The sequence below is a fragment of the Cucurbita pepo genome, chromosome 8, assembly GCF_057944985.1.
Source record: "Cucurbita pepo subsp. pepo isolate OVF chromosome 8, ASM5794498v1, whole genome shotgun sequence".
NCBI lineage: Eukaryota > Viridiplantae > Streptophyta > Magnoliopsida > Cucurbitales > Cucurbitaceae > Cucurbita > Cucurbita pepo.
The window spans coordinates 288,549-306,750 of record NC_141805.1 but is presented as its reverse complement, the minus strand read 5'-3'; the positions used below and the strand labels follow the sequence as shown (position 1 = coordinate 306,750).

At 38.2% G+C, this 18,202-nt stretch overlaps 3 protein-coding genes across 3 annotated transcripts; all 3 read right to left on the bottom strand.

The window, feature by feature from the left end:
* Positions 1-370: 370 nt before the first annotated feature.
* On the bottom strand, positions 371-3,879 carry LOC111800097 (peroxisomal membrane protein 13). The gene is made up of 5 exons (XM_023683677.2): positions 3,611-3,879; positions 2,686-2,922; positions 2,304-2,599; positions 1,121-1,213; positions 371-749 (listed from the first exon to the last, which is right to left on the bottom strand). Exons 1-5 carry the CDS (start codon positions 3,636-3,638, stop codon positions 531-533), a joined length of 873 nt encoding a protein of 290 aa, XP_023539445.2. The 5' UTR covers positions 3,639-3,879; the 3' UTR covers positions 371-530.
* Positions 3,880-4,097: 218 nt separating this feature from the next.
* On the bottom strand, positions 4,098-11,856 carry LOC111800096 (nucleolar complex-associated protein 3). The gene is made up of 14 exons (XM_023683676.2): positions 11,647-11,856; positions 11,094-11,309; positions 10,759-10,928; positions 10,490-10,683; positions 9,006-9,214; positions 8,604-8,706; positions 8,089-8,252; positions 7,626-7,764; positions 6,695-6,880; positions 6,461-6,597; positions 5,477-5,803; positions 5,185-5,324; positions 4,997-5,094; positions 4,098-4,694 (listed from the first exon to the last, which is right to left on the bottom strand). Exons 2-14 carry the CDS (start codon positions 11,261-11,263, stop codon positions 4,227-4,229), a joined length of 2,505 nt encoding a protein of 834 aa, XP_023539444.2. The 5' UTR covers positions 11,264-11,309; positions 11,647-11,856; the 3' UTR covers positions 4,098-4,226.
* Positions 11,857-11,981: 125 nt separating this feature from the next.
* On the bottom strand, positions 11,982-17,690 carry LOC111800427 (protein NLP9). Its single transcript, XM_023684113.2, has 5 exons — positions 15,933-17,690; positions 15,710-15,754; positions 14,538-15,266; positions 14,272-14,395; positions 11,982-13,533 (listed from the first exon to the last, which is right to left on the bottom strand). The coding sequence occupies exons 1-5, from the start codon at positions 16,860-16,862 to the stop codon at positions 12,440-12,442; spliced, it is 2,922 nt and encodes a 973-aa protein (XP_023539881.2). The 5' UTR covers positions 16,863-17,690; the 3' UTR covers positions 11,982-12,439.
* Positions 17,691-18,202: the final 512 nt, after the last annotated feature.

The following is an 18,202-nucleotide window of genomic DNA, read 5'->3' as shown; positions in this document are numbered from 1 at the left end:
CAAAGTTGAATAAAACTTGGTTCCATAGTGTTCTTTTTTGTATCATTTAGAATCTTAGTGTATCAAGAATATGGTTTAAGATATTTATAACACACTGTTCGTACAGTGGTATCCACAACTATTTATGATATAATCGTGTTCTTCAGGTTTATTTTCTCGAACCGTCAAAAGGGATTATACGAACGACGATGTTAAGCCTAAAACTAAAAGCAGTAACTCCATGGACGCACTTTTCAATGGTATCCGTGTATATTTTTTCAAATTCAAAGTTTGTGGTTCAACATCTTATAGATCAAACACCACCAAACAAAAAAATTTTAAAAACAAAACAATACTAAACCCGACAACCCAAAGAACCAGTAAACTGGTATTTCAGGTCAAAGACAACAGATTTATCATTTCATATCGTTGTCTTATCAGATTCCAGAACAAAAAAATATAACCTATAATGAAATAATTGACGACGACAAGCTGTAGAGATGGCGACTTGTTGAAGATATAGACTAATTATATTAAGAGACATTGTTCATTTACTGACCACCGTTTGGCCAAACATTATCCCATGAACCTTCAGGAGCTGCCTTTGGTCCCTCGAGAAAATTCCGGCCTTGATGAGGATGGGGTGCCCCAGGAAGAGGAAGCCCATCAGGGCCTACTTGTCCAACTTTCCTAGGTTTGGTTTTAATCCCAAGCAGCCTCAAGACAAATCTAGCAAGCTCTCCGTATAACATACCCGAGCGATCGAAAAGCTGTCACGGGAATAATACATCATCAAATATCCACGTTTATTTCTTTATAAAGAAAACACGTATATCTACATCATGTACAACTCAAGGTAGCCTCTAGATCACAATCAAATATCCACGTTCTTTTTGGTACGGTTCTCAGCATCTAGAAGTAGGATTGGTAAACGTCTACTACCATTAATGAGGATTTAAGTTCCAGTTTTCACTTTCATGTCACCGCTTTGAAAATGAAACATCTACCATTTCTGTTGCTTTTACAGTCTTTTATGTTTTAAGTTGGCGGATGTTTAAATAGGTATCGTTGTTGTTGGTATTCAGCATAATCTATGAAACATTTATAAAGGGTGGGAAGTCAAAAGGACAAGCACACACACCTGAAGTAGTGCAGACATGAACATATGGAACGCCTGTGTGTTTTGGTCAATCAGAACAGATATTCGACCGAAGCAGTTCACAACACCATGCATCTGCAGAGAAGTAAAAAGGTGAGAAATCAGGAGTTCAAACATGAACATCAAACAATCTTTATCAATTCACCCTTAATTCGATCGAAAATAGAATTTTAAGAAGTAATTATTTGAAAATAAGCACTTTCAAGAGAATAAAGCAAAATTTAGGAAAACTATTTGGTTTTATTAGACAGCATTGTTTGCAACTTGACACAATAAAACAGACTAAATGTGAGATCCTATTGAAGAGGGGAACGAAGCATTCCTTACAAGAGTGTAGAAACCTCTCCCTAGCAGACACGTCTTAAAACCGTGAGACTGATGGCGATATAACGGGCCAAAACATACAACATCTACTAATGGTGGGCTTGGACTGTTAAAAATGATATCAAAGCTAGACACCGGGCGGTGTGCCAACGAGGACATTGAGCCCCCAAGGGGGTGGATTGTGAGATCCCACATTGATTGGAGAGGGGATCGAAGCATTCCTTATAAGCGGGTGGAAACCTCTACCTAGCAGATGCGTTTTAAAACCGTGCGACTAACGGCGATACGTAACGGGCCAAAGAGGACAATATCTGCTAGCAGTGGGCTTGGGCGGTTACAAATGGTATCAGGGCCAAACATCGGGCGGTGTGCCAGCGAGAACGTCGTGCCCTCGAGGGGGGAGGATTGTGAGATCCCACATTGGTTGGAGAGGGGGAACAAAACATCCCCTATAAGGATATGGAAACCTCTCCCTAGTAGATGCGTTTTAAAACCTTAAGGGGAAGCCCATAAGGGAAAGCCTAATAAGGGCACGTTGAACCCCCAAGGGGAGAGGATGGTGAGATCCCACATTGGTTGGAGAGGGAACGAAGCATTGCCTATAAGAGTGTGAAAACTTCCGCCTAGTAGGGCATTTCAAAATCTTGAGGGGAAGCCCAAAAGAGAAAGTCCAAAGAAGACAATATCTGCTAGCAGTGGGCTTAGGTTGTTACACTAAGGTAATAAACATCAGAACAATGGATAATTGTAACGATACGCTGACCGAACCTTACAATCCCGTCCACCCAACCAAAAATAAATAAACAAGCATGATGATAACAGAGACAAGTAAATAGCTTACCACTCGCAGAAATGACATCCAAAATCCTGGAGGAGATGAGGGAGGACCATATGGGTTATTTGGATCTTGACCACCATAAGGACCACCCATCCCCATTCCATAACCACCCATTGGACCTCCAAAGCCACTATTATACATTCCACCTCCATACATACCAGAAGATCCATAACCTCCACCATAACCTCCTCTATACATGCTGTTCCCATACATCCCACCGCCATACATTCCACCGGCGTAAGATGAAGAACCATACATACCAGAACCATAAAGTGAATTATTCATTGTCGAACCATATGCTACATTAAGAAAAACAAAAAAGAATCTCAGAATCCATAGAATGCATACTCAAGTAGTAAAGCAGATGAAAAATTTAAATCCAAACCTCCTCCATAACTGGTATTCCCATAGTTTTGCTCCCAAGGTCTTGTTGGAACAGGCCTACCAAGTGAGTTCCTATTAACAGTGGCAGTCCTATCAGAACTAGATACGATTTCTCCAGGTCTTGCAGTCCCAGAAGCCTCAACTACCTCACTTGTATTGCCAGCCGATGGGGGTTTAAACGGTGCTGGACCCGACGATCCCCCTACTTGTTCCCAAGGTTTTGGTGGAGGATTAGAAGCTGCAGTAATAGAAAGTATGGCCACATAATCAGCAAAATGAAAATAAACCCAACTTCTACAGCAAACATATTTCGAGATCATCCAACCGAAGCGAAATTAACTGGCAGGAGAAATAGATGCCTTCAGCGGTAAACATGATTGATTCAGATCATAGTTTCGAATATAAAAGGCCAAGGGGGACACGCATACACTAGAAATCCATCGGTAGTTCATCCAATGCGATAATTTTACAGAATCAACGGTACACTTACTCCATAAGAACACAATCTAGCAGAACCTAATTAATTCGTCCACTAAAATGAACGCAGCGCAAAGCAAATAGTGCAACCACATAACACATCATGAGACCCATCCTTGAACGACAAAACTGGAAGCAAGCAAGGTCACACCAGACAACTTTTCGGACATTAATCGACAAGAAAATTCGACCCTAAAACAAAGGGAAGCAACAAAAGAACAATCCGAGCTAGGGTTTTATTATTCAAGAAGAAAAGGGTATCTGATTAAGACGCCGAAGTCTCTTTCGAGAACCCAATTAAGCACAAGTACTTCATCAAATTGCAAGACCCATTGTACAATCCACAAGGAATCAAGAATTCCTTCGGGGAAAACCATAACCACAAGCCGACATCAAAAGCCCAGTGGAAATAAAGAACAGAAGAAAAAAGAGGGAAGAATCTCGCAAACCTGCAGGCTGAGGAGGCTTGGAATCCATGGAAGTGGCAGAGAAATTGCATCAGAAATAGGTAGAGATGAAAGTCTCTCGCTCAAAGGAGGTCTAAAAACACACCAAACACGAAGAAATCCGTCAGCTTATGGGCGGAAATTTATTGGTAGGAAGTAGGAAGGATCCAATCCGGGTCGGTCCCAGTCTTCCCGGAAAGCTTCGATTATCATATCAACTTTTCGGGAAAAGGAAAAGACAAATATAAACCAACGCGAAAAACGTTCTTATCCCCTCGTTCTTGGACCTCTCTCTCTCTCTCTCTCTCTCTCTCTCTCTCTCTCTCTCTCGGAGGACCTTGTTGAACTTTTAGCATTATCACCTTCAAAATTTTCATTAAATTTGAAGTTTTTGGAGGACCTTATAAACACGATTTTCACTCACCTCTTTCTTAGTTATTTTTATCTATTTCATATTCATGAAGTTTGAGAGACTAATTTTTGGTTTACATTTTCTTGCAACCACGAAGAACTTTTACATTTCCTCTCAACTAAATCGGTCTACATTTCTTGCAACCACGAAGAATTTATACAAAAATATCAAATTTTTTTGAAGGTCTGTAAAATAACCTAAACAAAATTAAACATTCTTGGACTTTTTGGTTTTTCTCTTTTGCCTTTTGTATTCTTCGTATAGCTGCAAAGACAAAGTGGTACGCTCCAATTCAGCTCTCAACCTTTCATTCTCCTTGATGTCCCGGAGAAGAAAGAATCTTGTTGAAAGTTTCTCTTTCACTTCATTTTCGTCGATTGCGCTGCAAGTATCGAGAGTAGGCTCGGATGATTCCCTGCCTCTTTTTTTCTTGTTAACTTTTCGTACATTAAACTGTGGGTTGAAAGACTCTTGTTCCAGCGACAAGTCTTTGAATGCCTGTTGGGGAGAAACAGTGGAGATATAAACTTGGTTTTGAGCATTATTCATGCTTGATATGCTCGCTGCCATCGTTGAGATAGTTGGATGATAATGCTTCCACAGAAGATTAAGTTCCCAAAGGACAGAAGCAAGAGCGCCACTCAATGTTGGGTCAGAAGCATATGGTTGATATTTCTGCATATCAAGTTAGCAAAAATTAGTCTCTCTTTCCTCCTTTGAGTAGGGTTGAGGTGGGGTGATTCAATCAATAGTTCAATTTCGCAGGCAAATCATTATATGTAAATTATATGAAAAGCATACTTTGATCAGCTTAAAATACTTTTTTAAGGACTTGGAAAGCTACATTCTTTGGTAATTTTTTGTTTTCTCGCGTTCATGAAATTCGGGGGGATAAACATCATACAGAGATGAGCAGCACAAATGAAGTTTAATCATGAAAAACCCGGTGTAATGAGAAAGTTATAATGAAACCTTACCGCTATTGAGCCAGACACTGAACCTCCCCCAGCATCGTTTTCCAAAAGGTTGCGGCACTTGACATTTTTCAGAAGAAGATGCCTTACGGTGACCAAGGCTGTAAATAGCCACCACATATACAAGGTTAAATAAAAGTCATGAAAATATTTTTCAAAACTAAAAGGAATTTACAAGCTTCTTAATATACCTGCCATCGACTCTGCAGATCCAAAGCATAATGAGAAAGTAGCCAAACGCTTAATGAATGCAGCTGCCTTTTGCATGTCATGCTGTCTATCATCGCACAACATTATCTTCAAAGCTTCAGCTAACAATCCACCATGATCTCTGTGATTGGAACTTGAATGACGTTATCAGGGAACTTTTTGTAATGAAGAGCATAAATATTAAAATAATCCTTGGAACAAACATTAACCAGGCTTGCTTTTAAAAGAACGAGCAACAATTTTAGCATTATGGTTTAAGAGTTCAGCACTAACCTTCCAGGCCTGTACTCGAGTAAAATATTGTACAGCTGGACAAAAAAGTCCTGAAGATCAACATTCAAAGCATCAAGGTTTTTCCTCATTACTTTAAATGCCACGATGCAACACTGAAGGCGCTCAGAAACGGTCAAACATTGCGACTGTTTCTCAGAAGATTTATCATCACCAGAAGCAAGCCTTTTTAGATAATTCATAAGATCTCCCATGAAATCTAAATCGATCAGATGAGAAAATTTCCCCAACCCATTCAAACATGGAGCAAGCAGAGGATGGGATCCAGATGGGCTAGTAGTAGTAGATGCAGTAATATTTGCTTCAGGCCTTCATAATAAATGAAAGATACTTGGTTCAGCAGTCTGAGTTGCGTAAGATGCAACGTACATTGAAAAACAATTCAAAATCCATGAAGATACAAAGACACCAAAGCTTTCATGAATCAACATGTCTGATCAAATTTAAATTTTCAAGCTTAAGGACAATTCAAGCAGACCAGTATCCCTACACCAACATCCAGTCAAAGACTCGAGCTAAAGGAGGGAGCCTCCCTCTCTAGGGTATATACAAGGATCAATTGATTTAACTTTTAAGAGTAGTTTCCCGTTAGCATCAAGCTTAAAAAAAGGAACTGAACTGAAACAAACAAATGGTATGGTTTGCTCTTGTTTAGTTATGTACCCTTTTTTCAGAAAAAGTAAAACACCAATCTTTCTTCATATTTGTACAGTAATTGAAAAGTTTAGTTCAACTCAAAAGATAAAAAGTTATATTAGAGATGCGTAAAATGATTCATAATATTTTAATTAAATTGAAGTACAGTTAAATGAATATTAAAAGAGATTTCATGCCATCTTGCTCACTCTTGTACATGCACAAGCACATAAAAGTACTTGGACATTTTTTTGTAAGACCGAATTGTTGAAGAGAACACAAACCAATGCAATACAAACAACGTGCAAGCTCTAAATAATAATAACTTACCTAGCCTTTAATGACTGCATTGTATGCCTTAAGATTCGGAAATATGTTTCAAATACAGCACGAAGTGTATCTGACTGCATCTCTCTTTGCTTCATCACATCTGGAGCAAGAGAAGCAGCCCTGTAATCCGCAGCAACCTATGAGAAACATCACAAACAATCATCCTTTACCAGCTAAAAAGATGCCAAATCAATTGAGAAAGGGAAAAAAGAAAATAATAGGCAACATTAATACCTCTTCAGTAAACTTTGTCCTCGTACTTTGTCTTCCATCATTCCCTTGCGAATGACTTGATTCCTCACGATTCTTTTTTTCCTCACGATTCTTTTTTTTCCATTGTTTTTTGTTCTTTACTTTATTATGCTCATCTTGCTTTTCTGCTCTTCTCAAATCCTCGTCAAATGTTAGATGCATGAAAGGCTGGAAAAAGTCGCGAACAGGAAACTTTGAGAGAGAAAAAAAATAAACCCAAAGAAATAGACTGCACTTCAATGTTTCATTTCAACAACAAATGAGTCTGTGCGCATGCCTTGAGATTAACAATTGAAAATTTAAAATAATTTAATATCTGGAAACCACACGTGATATAGCTTTCAAGCACATTTTTTAATAACTAGGCTTCAAGCTCATTTGATCCTTGTATCTTCAAACCAGGCTAGTTCCCCGTATTTTTATAAGTTCATCTGTGAAAGACTTGAAAGACAACAAAAACCAAAATTGTAGCTGAACCACAGCTAATGTAACTCATGTCATCCCAACCTTGACTCAAGCATCTTCCATTTTACTTTTTATCCAGATGCAGAGAGCTCTAAATTTAAGAAGTTACTACAAAAAGACAAATCCCGTATTTCATGGCCATATCATGCACACACATATGCAATGAGGTGGTGTGAGGCAGAAGCTCCAATAACTTTTTTTTAAAAAAGGGACCGAGTAAATTGCATAAAATGTATAACCATGAGTCACTAAACAAAAAAACAGGCCGAGAAAAAGAGGAATTAAAGAAGTAGATGTCTACATTTTGAAAATAGACGGTATAGTTTCTCTAACAACTACAAGAGCAGCAAAACTTAGCTTCAATATGCTTGCGTCAAGGCATAAACTTCTAAAAGAAAGCATGAGCCTCATATGCTTAAAAAAAGGGGGCAAGAATGAGAATTCAAACCTGGATGGAATCAGGATGCAATTGGCAGTCATGAAATTTCACATGATCAGCAATCAACCGGACAGCCTCCACAGTCGCCTCACCACCATGCTTTCCCTCATTGATAAATAAAGACTTAATAGCACCACTACAGAGTTTTCTGCCAATCCAAAAATATCATTTGAGCATAAATGTTGGAGCATATTCTAGGCAGAGAGAAAAAAACCCGGGATTGGGAGAAAACACATGCACACTTTCAAAACCCAGGAACAGAAAAGATGTACAAACTAAGAAATGCACAATTTCACAACTTCAGGAACAAACGAGCCATTCGTTGATGATGTGAAAAAAAAAAAATAATAAACTTGACTAGTGCTATTGCACTATTTTATTCTTAAAATTTTTAACATGTAATAACAGGAATGAATATAAAATTTCTTATTTCAATATTCGTTCATGAAAAGGAAGATAAATAGAGGCTAACCTAACAACATCATCAGGGGAGCTTATATTTTGAACAACAATGCCTAACAATGTCTCTCGAAAATTGAAGTGGGGAACTGCATCAAGCAACGTACAGATACAGCGAATAACAATATGCTGAAATGCCGTAGATTTCTCCAATGACATCAGCTTCTGCAGGTATCCCTGGAAAATTTGTGCAAAAAAAATATCAACAAGCAAAATTAAGTTTGATAACACATTAAAGGAAATCGTCTTTAATAAAAAGGTATCGAGATCCCCAATTATTCAAAGCAAAAAATCAAGAAATTTCAGTGGCCACATGATGTAGAAAACATGCACTTCACAAATAATCTCATACAAATATCTAATCACATGCCACAAGTGAACCAAAGGACTTGATTGAGTATAAAGTAAGGTAGAGTTGTGAAAATTTCCACTGATTTTGATTTCTGAAAGTGTTCTATTGAAAAACAACATTCCAAGCCATAGAAGACAAGACTACATGGAAAGAAGAAAATAAATAGGAGAACAAACCTTATAAGTAGTGAGAAGAGTGTACTCATAGTACCGCATTTTCTTGACATCCTTGGATACTTTAACTTCTAGCTCCTTTTCTGTTGGAAGCCGAATCCGATAACTGTATATGCATTCCACAGTATAGAAAATTTTAGAATAATAATTTCTGGAATCAAAATAATAAACAAATGTGCGACTATATAATTTAAAGTTCGGAATTTCTACCTATAATTACCATTATATGACATTATAATAATTACTTGTTATAGCTAAAGATAATTTTTTTTATAATGGAATGAAATTATATGATTTTTTCTTTTTCATTACACAAAAAAAAAGTAAATGATGCAATTAAAGACGAACAAACAAATATATTATGAACTATTAAAAAGAGCAAGACGAATAAAATCAGTGTCAAACCCAGGTATAATGTCTTTAAAAACAGCCAATAATGATAGAAGTCCAAGTTTCACAATTGCTTGATCATTATCCTTAACAATCTGTAGCATGTCCTTCAGAGACTTAATATTGGAATTTGGGTCTGCCAGCAACGCAATTCCAAGCTCCGCAAGTTTCTGCTTCTTACTTTCAAATGTCTTTTCAGCAGTAAGATCTTCTACCACTTCCGCCTTAACAGAGAAATATTTAACAAAACAATCATATGAGATCGAGAGAGTAGTTTCCAGGTCTAGAATCACAAGGAGATTAACGACAAATGCAAGGATCAAACATACAATTATGGAAAGGAAATCTCATATTAGACAGTAGCACATTGAACCAGTGTACATGAATCCTACGTGGCAGTTCCTAATCTAAGAAGCACGGACACAAGAAACAACACAACACAGATGAGGCAACATGTCAATTTCTTAAAAGTAGAACACAAACACATTCGTCACCTTTGTTATATAAAGTATATGTATATTGTCATGTTAATATTTGTTTATAGACAAAACATGCAAGTTTAACATAAAAACAAAATATACTTCACCAAAAACATACAAAGTTAGTCCAATTAACGCTATTTGAAATCTTAAAAGATATACAAAGATTTACTTCGTTATGACTAGAGGATGAAGATCTCCTCCTAATACTTTTGGATTGATCAATATATAAGGTTTTAATCTATAATAGCATCTCAATTTCTTTTTCCAAATTTATAGGTTAAATATTTTCTAGAGCAATATCCAAACGTAGCTGTGTCCAAAATTAGAAGAAAAAAAAATTAGAGTGTCGGACATGTGTCCGGACATATCCATGTCCAACACAGACACTTTACTGAAACAAAATGTTCATGCTTCATAGCTTCTAATTGCCGGTGGAACGAATAATGATGCAACATTTTGTCCTTCAAGAAAAGAGATAATTAAAGAAACCGAATCTGAATAGAAATTAAACTAGTCTATTAAAATATCACGTGATAGACAGAATTGGTAGGTAAAGGATATCCCTCTGAACAGTCCAATATGTTACTTGTTATGATTCTTTCAGGAACTTCCCTTTATTTTTATTACTAGCAATTGTCGCAACCCTGTATATTATTTTTATTACTAGAAATTGTGGAAGCCACATGATTTGTGTGGCCGTGGCTTTTTGTGGCCACTTTTTTTTTTTTTTTTTTTATTTCAACTTAGTGAAAGATGGTTTTCAACTTGAAACAAACCCAGGAATAGGATATTATATGAACATTTTCCTATTGTATTAAGAGCCAGTCAGACAAGCAGGCCGAAACCAAAGAATTTTCTTGTCTACCAGCTTAACAAGCCCACGATTTTTTTTTTTTTTTATAAGAACAAGCCCACGAGTTGAGGTAATTTCAATATCTTTTTCATGAAAAAACTACAGACATTATTTTATGCAACAGTGCTATAAAGGAGAAGGAGAGTGAAATCGCAGAAGAATACCAAAACTGCTGCTTGTGGGGTTGGTTTAACTTCTTCAGCTTTGGTCACATCCTCTTGTTTCTTGGCAACCTTTTTAGTTTTCTTCAGCTTTGCCCTCCTTTCCGCTTTAGTTAACTTCAATACACCATTATCTACCCTGTCCTCTTCCATTGCCTCTTCGTTCCCACCATCTTCAGGTGCATCAGATGTTTTTGCTGCAAGCAGTAAGAGAGTGAATATGCAAATGTAGCTGGACATAATATGAGACAAAGAAGACAAGTAAGATATACATGTCCGGTAGTAAAGTTCCCCCCCAAGTGTTTTGACAGGAAGAGCATCTACACGATCAACCTGGGTCTTATTTTCCTCCTCCGGTTTCGGCAGTGGCTTCTTGCGCAGACGCTTCTCATATAAAACCTCCAAAGCATCTTCTTCAACATTAGCAACACGTGTAACATGCCTTCAAGAACAATAAATTAAAATGTTCAACACATAATTTACTCCAGTAATATTCTTACCGGCTGTCCTAAGGACCACAGAAACTATAATTTTCACTCTCTCGTTACGAAAGGCAGCAACGAAAAAACACAATTCAAAAAGTAGCTCATGGAAATTTAATACAAACTTGGTAATGGATTTAGTGTCTAGACGAGTAACAGAGACGGCATAGTCCTGGTTCTCCTTGACAAACTCCAAATCCTCATCGGAGACCTCAATTTCTTCCTCGGTAACCTCTGGTGGAAGGTCCGGCGGTAGAATTACCTTCTGTTTCTCGTTATTACGTTTCTTCCCCATATCCAAGGCGAAATGAAAGCCTCCTTGGAGTAGTGAGAGATTAACCCTGTTCGGAATTCCAGAATTTGGAAGGAGTTCAAATCAGTTCAAGTGTTTGGATAAAAAACAAAAAGGGCAAGAAACATGAAATCAGTCGTGGTTTGCATTTCATTGATTAATTGAATCATTCTTTGTAACTTACGAGGAAAACACTCTTATTGTTCTGTTTTCATTTAGATTCATTGAACATTGGTGGAAGAATAAATCAACAAAAAAAAAAAAAAAAAAAAAAAAAAAAAAAAAAAAAATCTTTATTTCCTTCTCCGTGGGTGAAGTGAATAAACCAGCATAAGACAACCAAACAAAACAACAACAAAAACTAAAACTAAAACTAAAACTAAAACCTGACGCGGGTAAAATGCTGAACCACTGAGTTTCTGAAATAGAGGGAGAGGAAGACAGCAGCGGGAAGGCTGAGAGTGCAGACTGCGGCGGCGACTGAGACAGCGTCGGGCAGGAACAACCTGCAGGATTCGGGGTGCCGCGGGTAAAACGCGGTGGCTGGTAATGGGTAGGAGGGATGCCTGAACGTTAAATAGGGTTTTGAAGTAGGGTTTTGAAACAGAGTAATAACGATAAAGAATTAATATTGCATTTGGTATCTAAATTTTAAATTTATATTTTAAAATATTGTATTTTTAGAATTTACTTTTTATTTATTAATTATTTTATTGGCCCATTTAAAATAATAATAATTTAATTATTTAGAACTTATATTAAATTATTTTCCTTGTCCAGATATTACAGCTACCAATAACGAACTTTATTTATATTACAGAAGAAAAAAAAAAAATGATTACAGAGTAAGGAACTAAGCCTTCTTTTAAACAGAATGCTTTCATTCCCCTCTAAATCAAACGCATCCCCTTCCTAACTTATCATTTACAACCCTATTCATTCAACCTATAAGTAGAACTTATTTCCTGATCCCCTAAGCTTATAAAACAACATGGTCGTGCTGAGTCAGCACGACGTTGAGCTGCACCTCGACTTGCCCCAAATATTGGTGTGCTATCGAAGAGAGCTCAGTGTTAATGGAGATACTCTTTCATGTGAACCGTGGTGGTCTCGACGTGGTAGCATGATCAACCTTCCTTTCGTAGTGACATGTTGGTTTGAAGGTTATCCAATTACTTGTTAGGAACATCCAGATAGGAAGCAACTACTGCTACCTGAACTGCCCACGGCACACGCGATATCACGGACGAGAAACCTCACATTTCTCGTGCCGATTTCGTCCATCACCTCGAGACATTCCTGTAAGTCTGAATTGCTTACTAGCATCACCCATTCTTTTTCATCGTCTAGGTATTTGAGTTGAAATGTTCCTTGGTTTAGCTTGAATCGCATGCCAACTTCTTCGTACAGCTGGAGATATCCTAAACAAGGATCGAACTTGAATCGAACTGTGTCGTCTTTGTATGAAGCTTTTACAATAATCTTGGATTCGCTGTCAACCGAGCCAACTTTTTCTGGCAAATGCTTCCTCTCGACGCTCTGACTGCTAGATGAACAGCCATGAATCATTAAGCCAGAGCCATTTGATGAGTCGCTCATGCTCGAAGTAGTTGGCTGGTAATGTTCATTCATCTCGGTACCGACTTCATCAGCAGCTGCAAAAGAGATCGAGCTCTTGGCCATAAATTGGCAGTCGGCATCTCCTGATCTCAAATCGTTCTTCACAAAATCCAATCTGTCACTTTTTTTAGCAGCAATAGAAACTGAGGCATTCCCTTGGACATCCCAACTCATCATATCCAGATCAGCAAGCTGGCATGATGCAGCATCTACACCAGCGGACTCCAAACCTTCACTACAATCACGCTGGCGAACATTCGGTTCCTTCTCTGGAATGAGAACACCCCTCGATGACGTTCTTTGGGATATAGAAACGGAAGACTCGTCCATTTCCAGTTTGATGGCAGAATTCTGAGTATTGAAAGGGGCAGAAGGAACCGAATTTACGTCATGAAGGAACGGGTCAAGGTTTGGTATAGCTGGGTTATTATCAGAGAAGAGAAGACTATTTTGTGCATTGAGTTCTGGAATAAGAGAACCAGCCATAAGACACCCTGTAGTTGGATCAAACTTCAGGCCGCCCTCCACCCCCTTCACAGAATCAAGAACCGTCTGTATTTTCCTTAACGAACGGTTTACCTTGTTTATTTTACGGGACGGCCACCTCAAAATCCCGTGTTGTCTGCATATTCTTTTCAGCGTTGTTGGACAAACTAAAAATGCCAAAAAAAAAAAAAAAGAAAAGAAGAGAGATATTAGTAAGTGAACATATAAAGTTTCTTCTAAACCCTTATGACACGACTAGGCTTAAATGGAGACATTAGCAACGTGTTGGGAAGTAATTTTGAAATCGTTGAAGTCACTGTGGTCAGATTCAAAATCACTTGAAAATATGTTTTTAGTACTTCAAAATCATTTTTCATGATACGAAAATCCCGAACGCATGGCTAAGTCCACAACGTTGCATACTTCAACTGTACAGCATTAAACTGTCACCTTACAAAGCAGAGGGATTTCACAATCAATGACTAGAATTATAGATGTTGTTATTAACACCTTAAACAGTACCTTAGTCCAAGGCCCTAACTAGCACAAGTAAACTTCGGAAATGTAGACCACCGGGGCACTTCCTTTTTACTACAGAGAGATCGATGCCATCTACGGGAAACTTTTAGCTCGTCTACTTGTTTTATAGACTACTTGGTCGGAAAGAAACCATAACCTTTTTTAATCTATATTAGTCATGAGAGGAGGTTTCAGGTTGATGGATTTCTAAATCTCTAGGTCATACTCCAGAAGTCAACAGCGATCATTTCTTAAGTTCTGTTCTGTTGTCCAGCGTTTGTTGGCCATTGGTTTTTTTTCATGCGGCCTTTTTTCTATATTTTGATTTATGTGAATGAAAGATGGTTGTTCATCAAAAATAAGGAAGAAATAAAATACGCGCTCACCACCAATGCTCTTTGCTGCATCCTTGAGACTCCCAGAAAAATATTGCTGTAGAACACTCAAGCTCACGTTTTTTTCGGATGTGCTACGTTTTTTCTCACCCTGCTTCCATGATCCATCAGTCATCTGCAAGATAAGGCGCATAAGTAACTGTTAAAGATCAATCCATTGCTTGTTCGTAAATGTGCCAAAACTTGAAGAAAATAGCAAAATGGAAAGAACAAGAGAAACAATAGAACAACACATAGGAATACAGGAGCAAAATAACCTGCTTCTCAGGACATTCCGCTTCAGCTCCATTATTTATCGAGTTAGACACCCTTTTTTCACTGTCTGTTACCGTGGATTGCGAGTTTCTCATTGATGTAGTTGTGGACTTCCCAATTAATCCACTCTGAAAGTCAACAACAGAATCCTCAGCCCCTATTAGTTCTTCCTTTGAAACTGTCCTCAAACTCCTGCACATTCTTTGCATGGTAACAGAGAGATTGTTTAACAATAGTTGTTGTTCTGCAGCTCCTTTCATATTGACAGGTAGAAAGAATTCAAGTATATAATCATCGTTGCCGGTGTACATGCTTCTCAGCCTGATTGCAACTGCAGCATTCAAACCGAACTTGCGTGCGTGATGGACCAGCGGATATTTATTAATATCATATGCCTTCACGTCAGGATAAAAGAAGGGATGATTAGATTGAAGAGCTTTCCCAGCTATCCCTTGCCCTTCTTCAAGATGATGCTCCAGACATGCATGCACGAATCCTTGAGTTGATTTGTCATTCACATAACATGCTGTTTCCTCAATACATAATACAAATTTCTCCTCTGGGTTAATGTTGTTCTCCTTAACACGAACTCTTGCAACCTCATCAACGGCGTCGAAAGAATAACAACAAGGAATCCAGGTTAGGGCAAGAGGTAGTCTATGTGCATGACATACAGCACGTAGCACGTCCACTATCTCCGCCAATGCAGCTCTCTGGTTCTTCTTCAAGCACTGTAATAAATATTTCATTGATATAACTAAACCCGTAACGATGTAGAATTGAAAAAGACTAATAACGAAGACCGCTATTTCAACTTCTCTCTCCCCCTCACTCGCGATCTCCCGCTTTCTCAATCTCTCTCCCCCTTTTCTACTCTTTCAACTTCTCTCAATCACTCAACGTCATATGAATCGGATAGTTCATTAAGCATTCCATAGGAGCAGGTCCATAGAAAAATATGACCGTCCACCGCAGATAATTAATTCAGAAACATTCAATTTAAATCAATTGATTCAATGAGTATTAACAGCAAAAGCTTAAGAGAACTAAGATAAAATAGAAAAATATCATAAACGCTAAAGATCGATCTTTATATTTAACCTAAATAATCACTGAAGAGTTATTACATATTGCTATAAGGAAATTGCAGAAAAAACTAAAAATAATATAGTACCTGCGAATATAGTCGAGGAGGCGGAACAGTGCTCAAGCTAACAGTCTGCAACGATCATGGTCCAAAGAGATGTCAGTCAATAGAACCATATGGTATAATTGTTCATAAAGCTCATAAAAAGTGGAATGCAAGAAAAATATCACTAGAAAATAGCAAATGAGATCATTTGTAACAATTTTATATCAGGAAGTTAACGATAAACTAGTGCATAAAGAGAACTAACCTCTAGTGCTTGGGAAACAATGTCGATTTCTGCATCAAAATTGGGCTTCTCCTTTGTAGTAACAACTTCAAGTACGGCACAGCATGATTTTTCGACTTCGTTATTGAATACCGGTAAGGCAATCGATCCATAAACGTCATGACCGATTGCATGTTGCATTCTCAGATACTCGTGGTCACTGTAATATCTAACATTTGATGTCCATTCTGGGAGTTTGGAGGTGAAAACACGACCAGGAAGCCCAAGGAGAGAACCCAGTTTTCCTTCTGCTGAGAATGTAAACGACCTCGACACTTCACGGTACCCTGTGAGCATTTGATCAAGCAAATATGGCTGCTCGCTGGTGCTCAAGAAGAATTGGTCTCCATGCTTCACAGGAACCCAGACTTGAGCCAAAATACCTCCAGGTGATGACTCTTTAAACATGGATAAAACCCTCAGCATTTTCTCATCAAGTGACCAACCAAACGGCCTAGAGATCAGACAGCTATCCATGTCTACAGGGACATCATTTGATTTAGAATCTACTTTGTTTGCGTTGTCCGAAACATTAGACACCCCAAATTCAGTGTCTGGCAGCTGAAACATCGCCTTGTCCCCACAAGTAAAAGAATTCGCCATGGAAATAGAAGCTCCACCATGTTCATTCAGAGGGAATCCTTCATGGCACCCCCCTTCTACAAAAGACAAGCCCTCGATAGAACCGCAAGTACTCACTTGGGGCATCGATGAAAACCCACAAGATGTGAAAATCTGATCGATTGCCGCATAAGAATCAAAATTCATCATGTCAGAGAAGGTGGGGAGGACATCTTCAGGACTCAAAATCCTCATTCCAGCGTCAGTGGAATTCATAGTTTCGGCCTGAGTTCTGGAAGGTCCCCAATACCCCATCATCCCTTCCTCCTTGGACGAAAAGGGGTTTTCCATTTTGGTTAATCAAGATCAATTTCAGAAATCAAATGGCAAGTAATGCTAGAATTCCATCCAACGACAGCGGCCAAGACTTATACTCCTAAGCTTACTATCCTTCGCCATTATAAAGTTAAGAAAAACATCCATTATATCCCCCCTGCAAGCTCGCACACCCTAAAATTAACCGCCAAACACAATTACAAAACTACACTTTTGCGAAAACTCCCCATGTACCAACAAAAACAAAAAGGAAATGCCATAAATCGAAGAATCAGAGTTCCACCTCACCAACACCCTTATCTCAAATCAGCAGAATTCGAGGAAAAGGGAAGTTAAAATACAATATCAGAGCATTTAAAAGATGACGGATGCGACAGCAATTCACTGACGGAAGCAGCCAGAGATGTGAGTTAAGAAGAATTAAAAAGAAAATGAGAAGAAGAAAGCCGGTTGCCGACTGAGAATTCCATCAAAATCTTAGCAGAAACGCACAGAATTCCAGGTATAGAGATAAAGATGGAGATTGAGAAAGTCGGAGTCGGTCCCTGATGTGAGAGAAACAGTATTCTCCTCCATACAGGGAAAAAAACGAAAAACCCTAGAGAGAGAGAGAGAAAGTGGGCGCCATTGCGGCGCGGACCATTGCATCAGAGCGATTCTCTTGGCGTTGGGTTACTGTAAATAGAAACTTTTGTCGCCGTTGAACACACTTTTTGCTTAATTTTCTCTCGGAAGGAAACAGTGAAGGGCCTTTAAGCAACCTTTTTGAGCTACAGATTCAAAAGGATTTGCAGAGACAAACAGAGAGATACAGAGAGAAGAAAGAAGGGATTCGGGAACGACATAATTACAATTATGCCCTTTACCTTTTTTCTTCTCTTTTTATAATTATCTTAACAGATCTTCCCATCATTTTCAATTTCCCTTTTCATACTCTTTTTCTATTTCTTGCCTCATTTGGTAATTTCGATTATAGTTTTATCACTAATAATGTTTAGAAAGTTTTAATGGTTCCGAATCTTTTACGAGCTCAGTGTCCCTATTTACTCGTGAGTTTGAACCTTAACATTTAACCCGAGACAGAAAGTCGAATCTTTGACATTAGAAAATGTTTATGGTGAGAGCCCGCTATTCTTACTTATTCGTGAGTTTTAACCTACGAGTTTTACGAGGGCCAAAAAATCGAATCTTCAATGTTACAAAATGTTTCCTTCTTATTCATAGGTTTGAACGTACGAGTTTAACAAGAGGCAGAAATTCATACCTTTTGACATTACAAAATGTACGGGGTGAGAGCTCGATATCCCCATTTATTCGTAAGTTTGAACCTACGAATTTGACGAGAGGCATAAAGT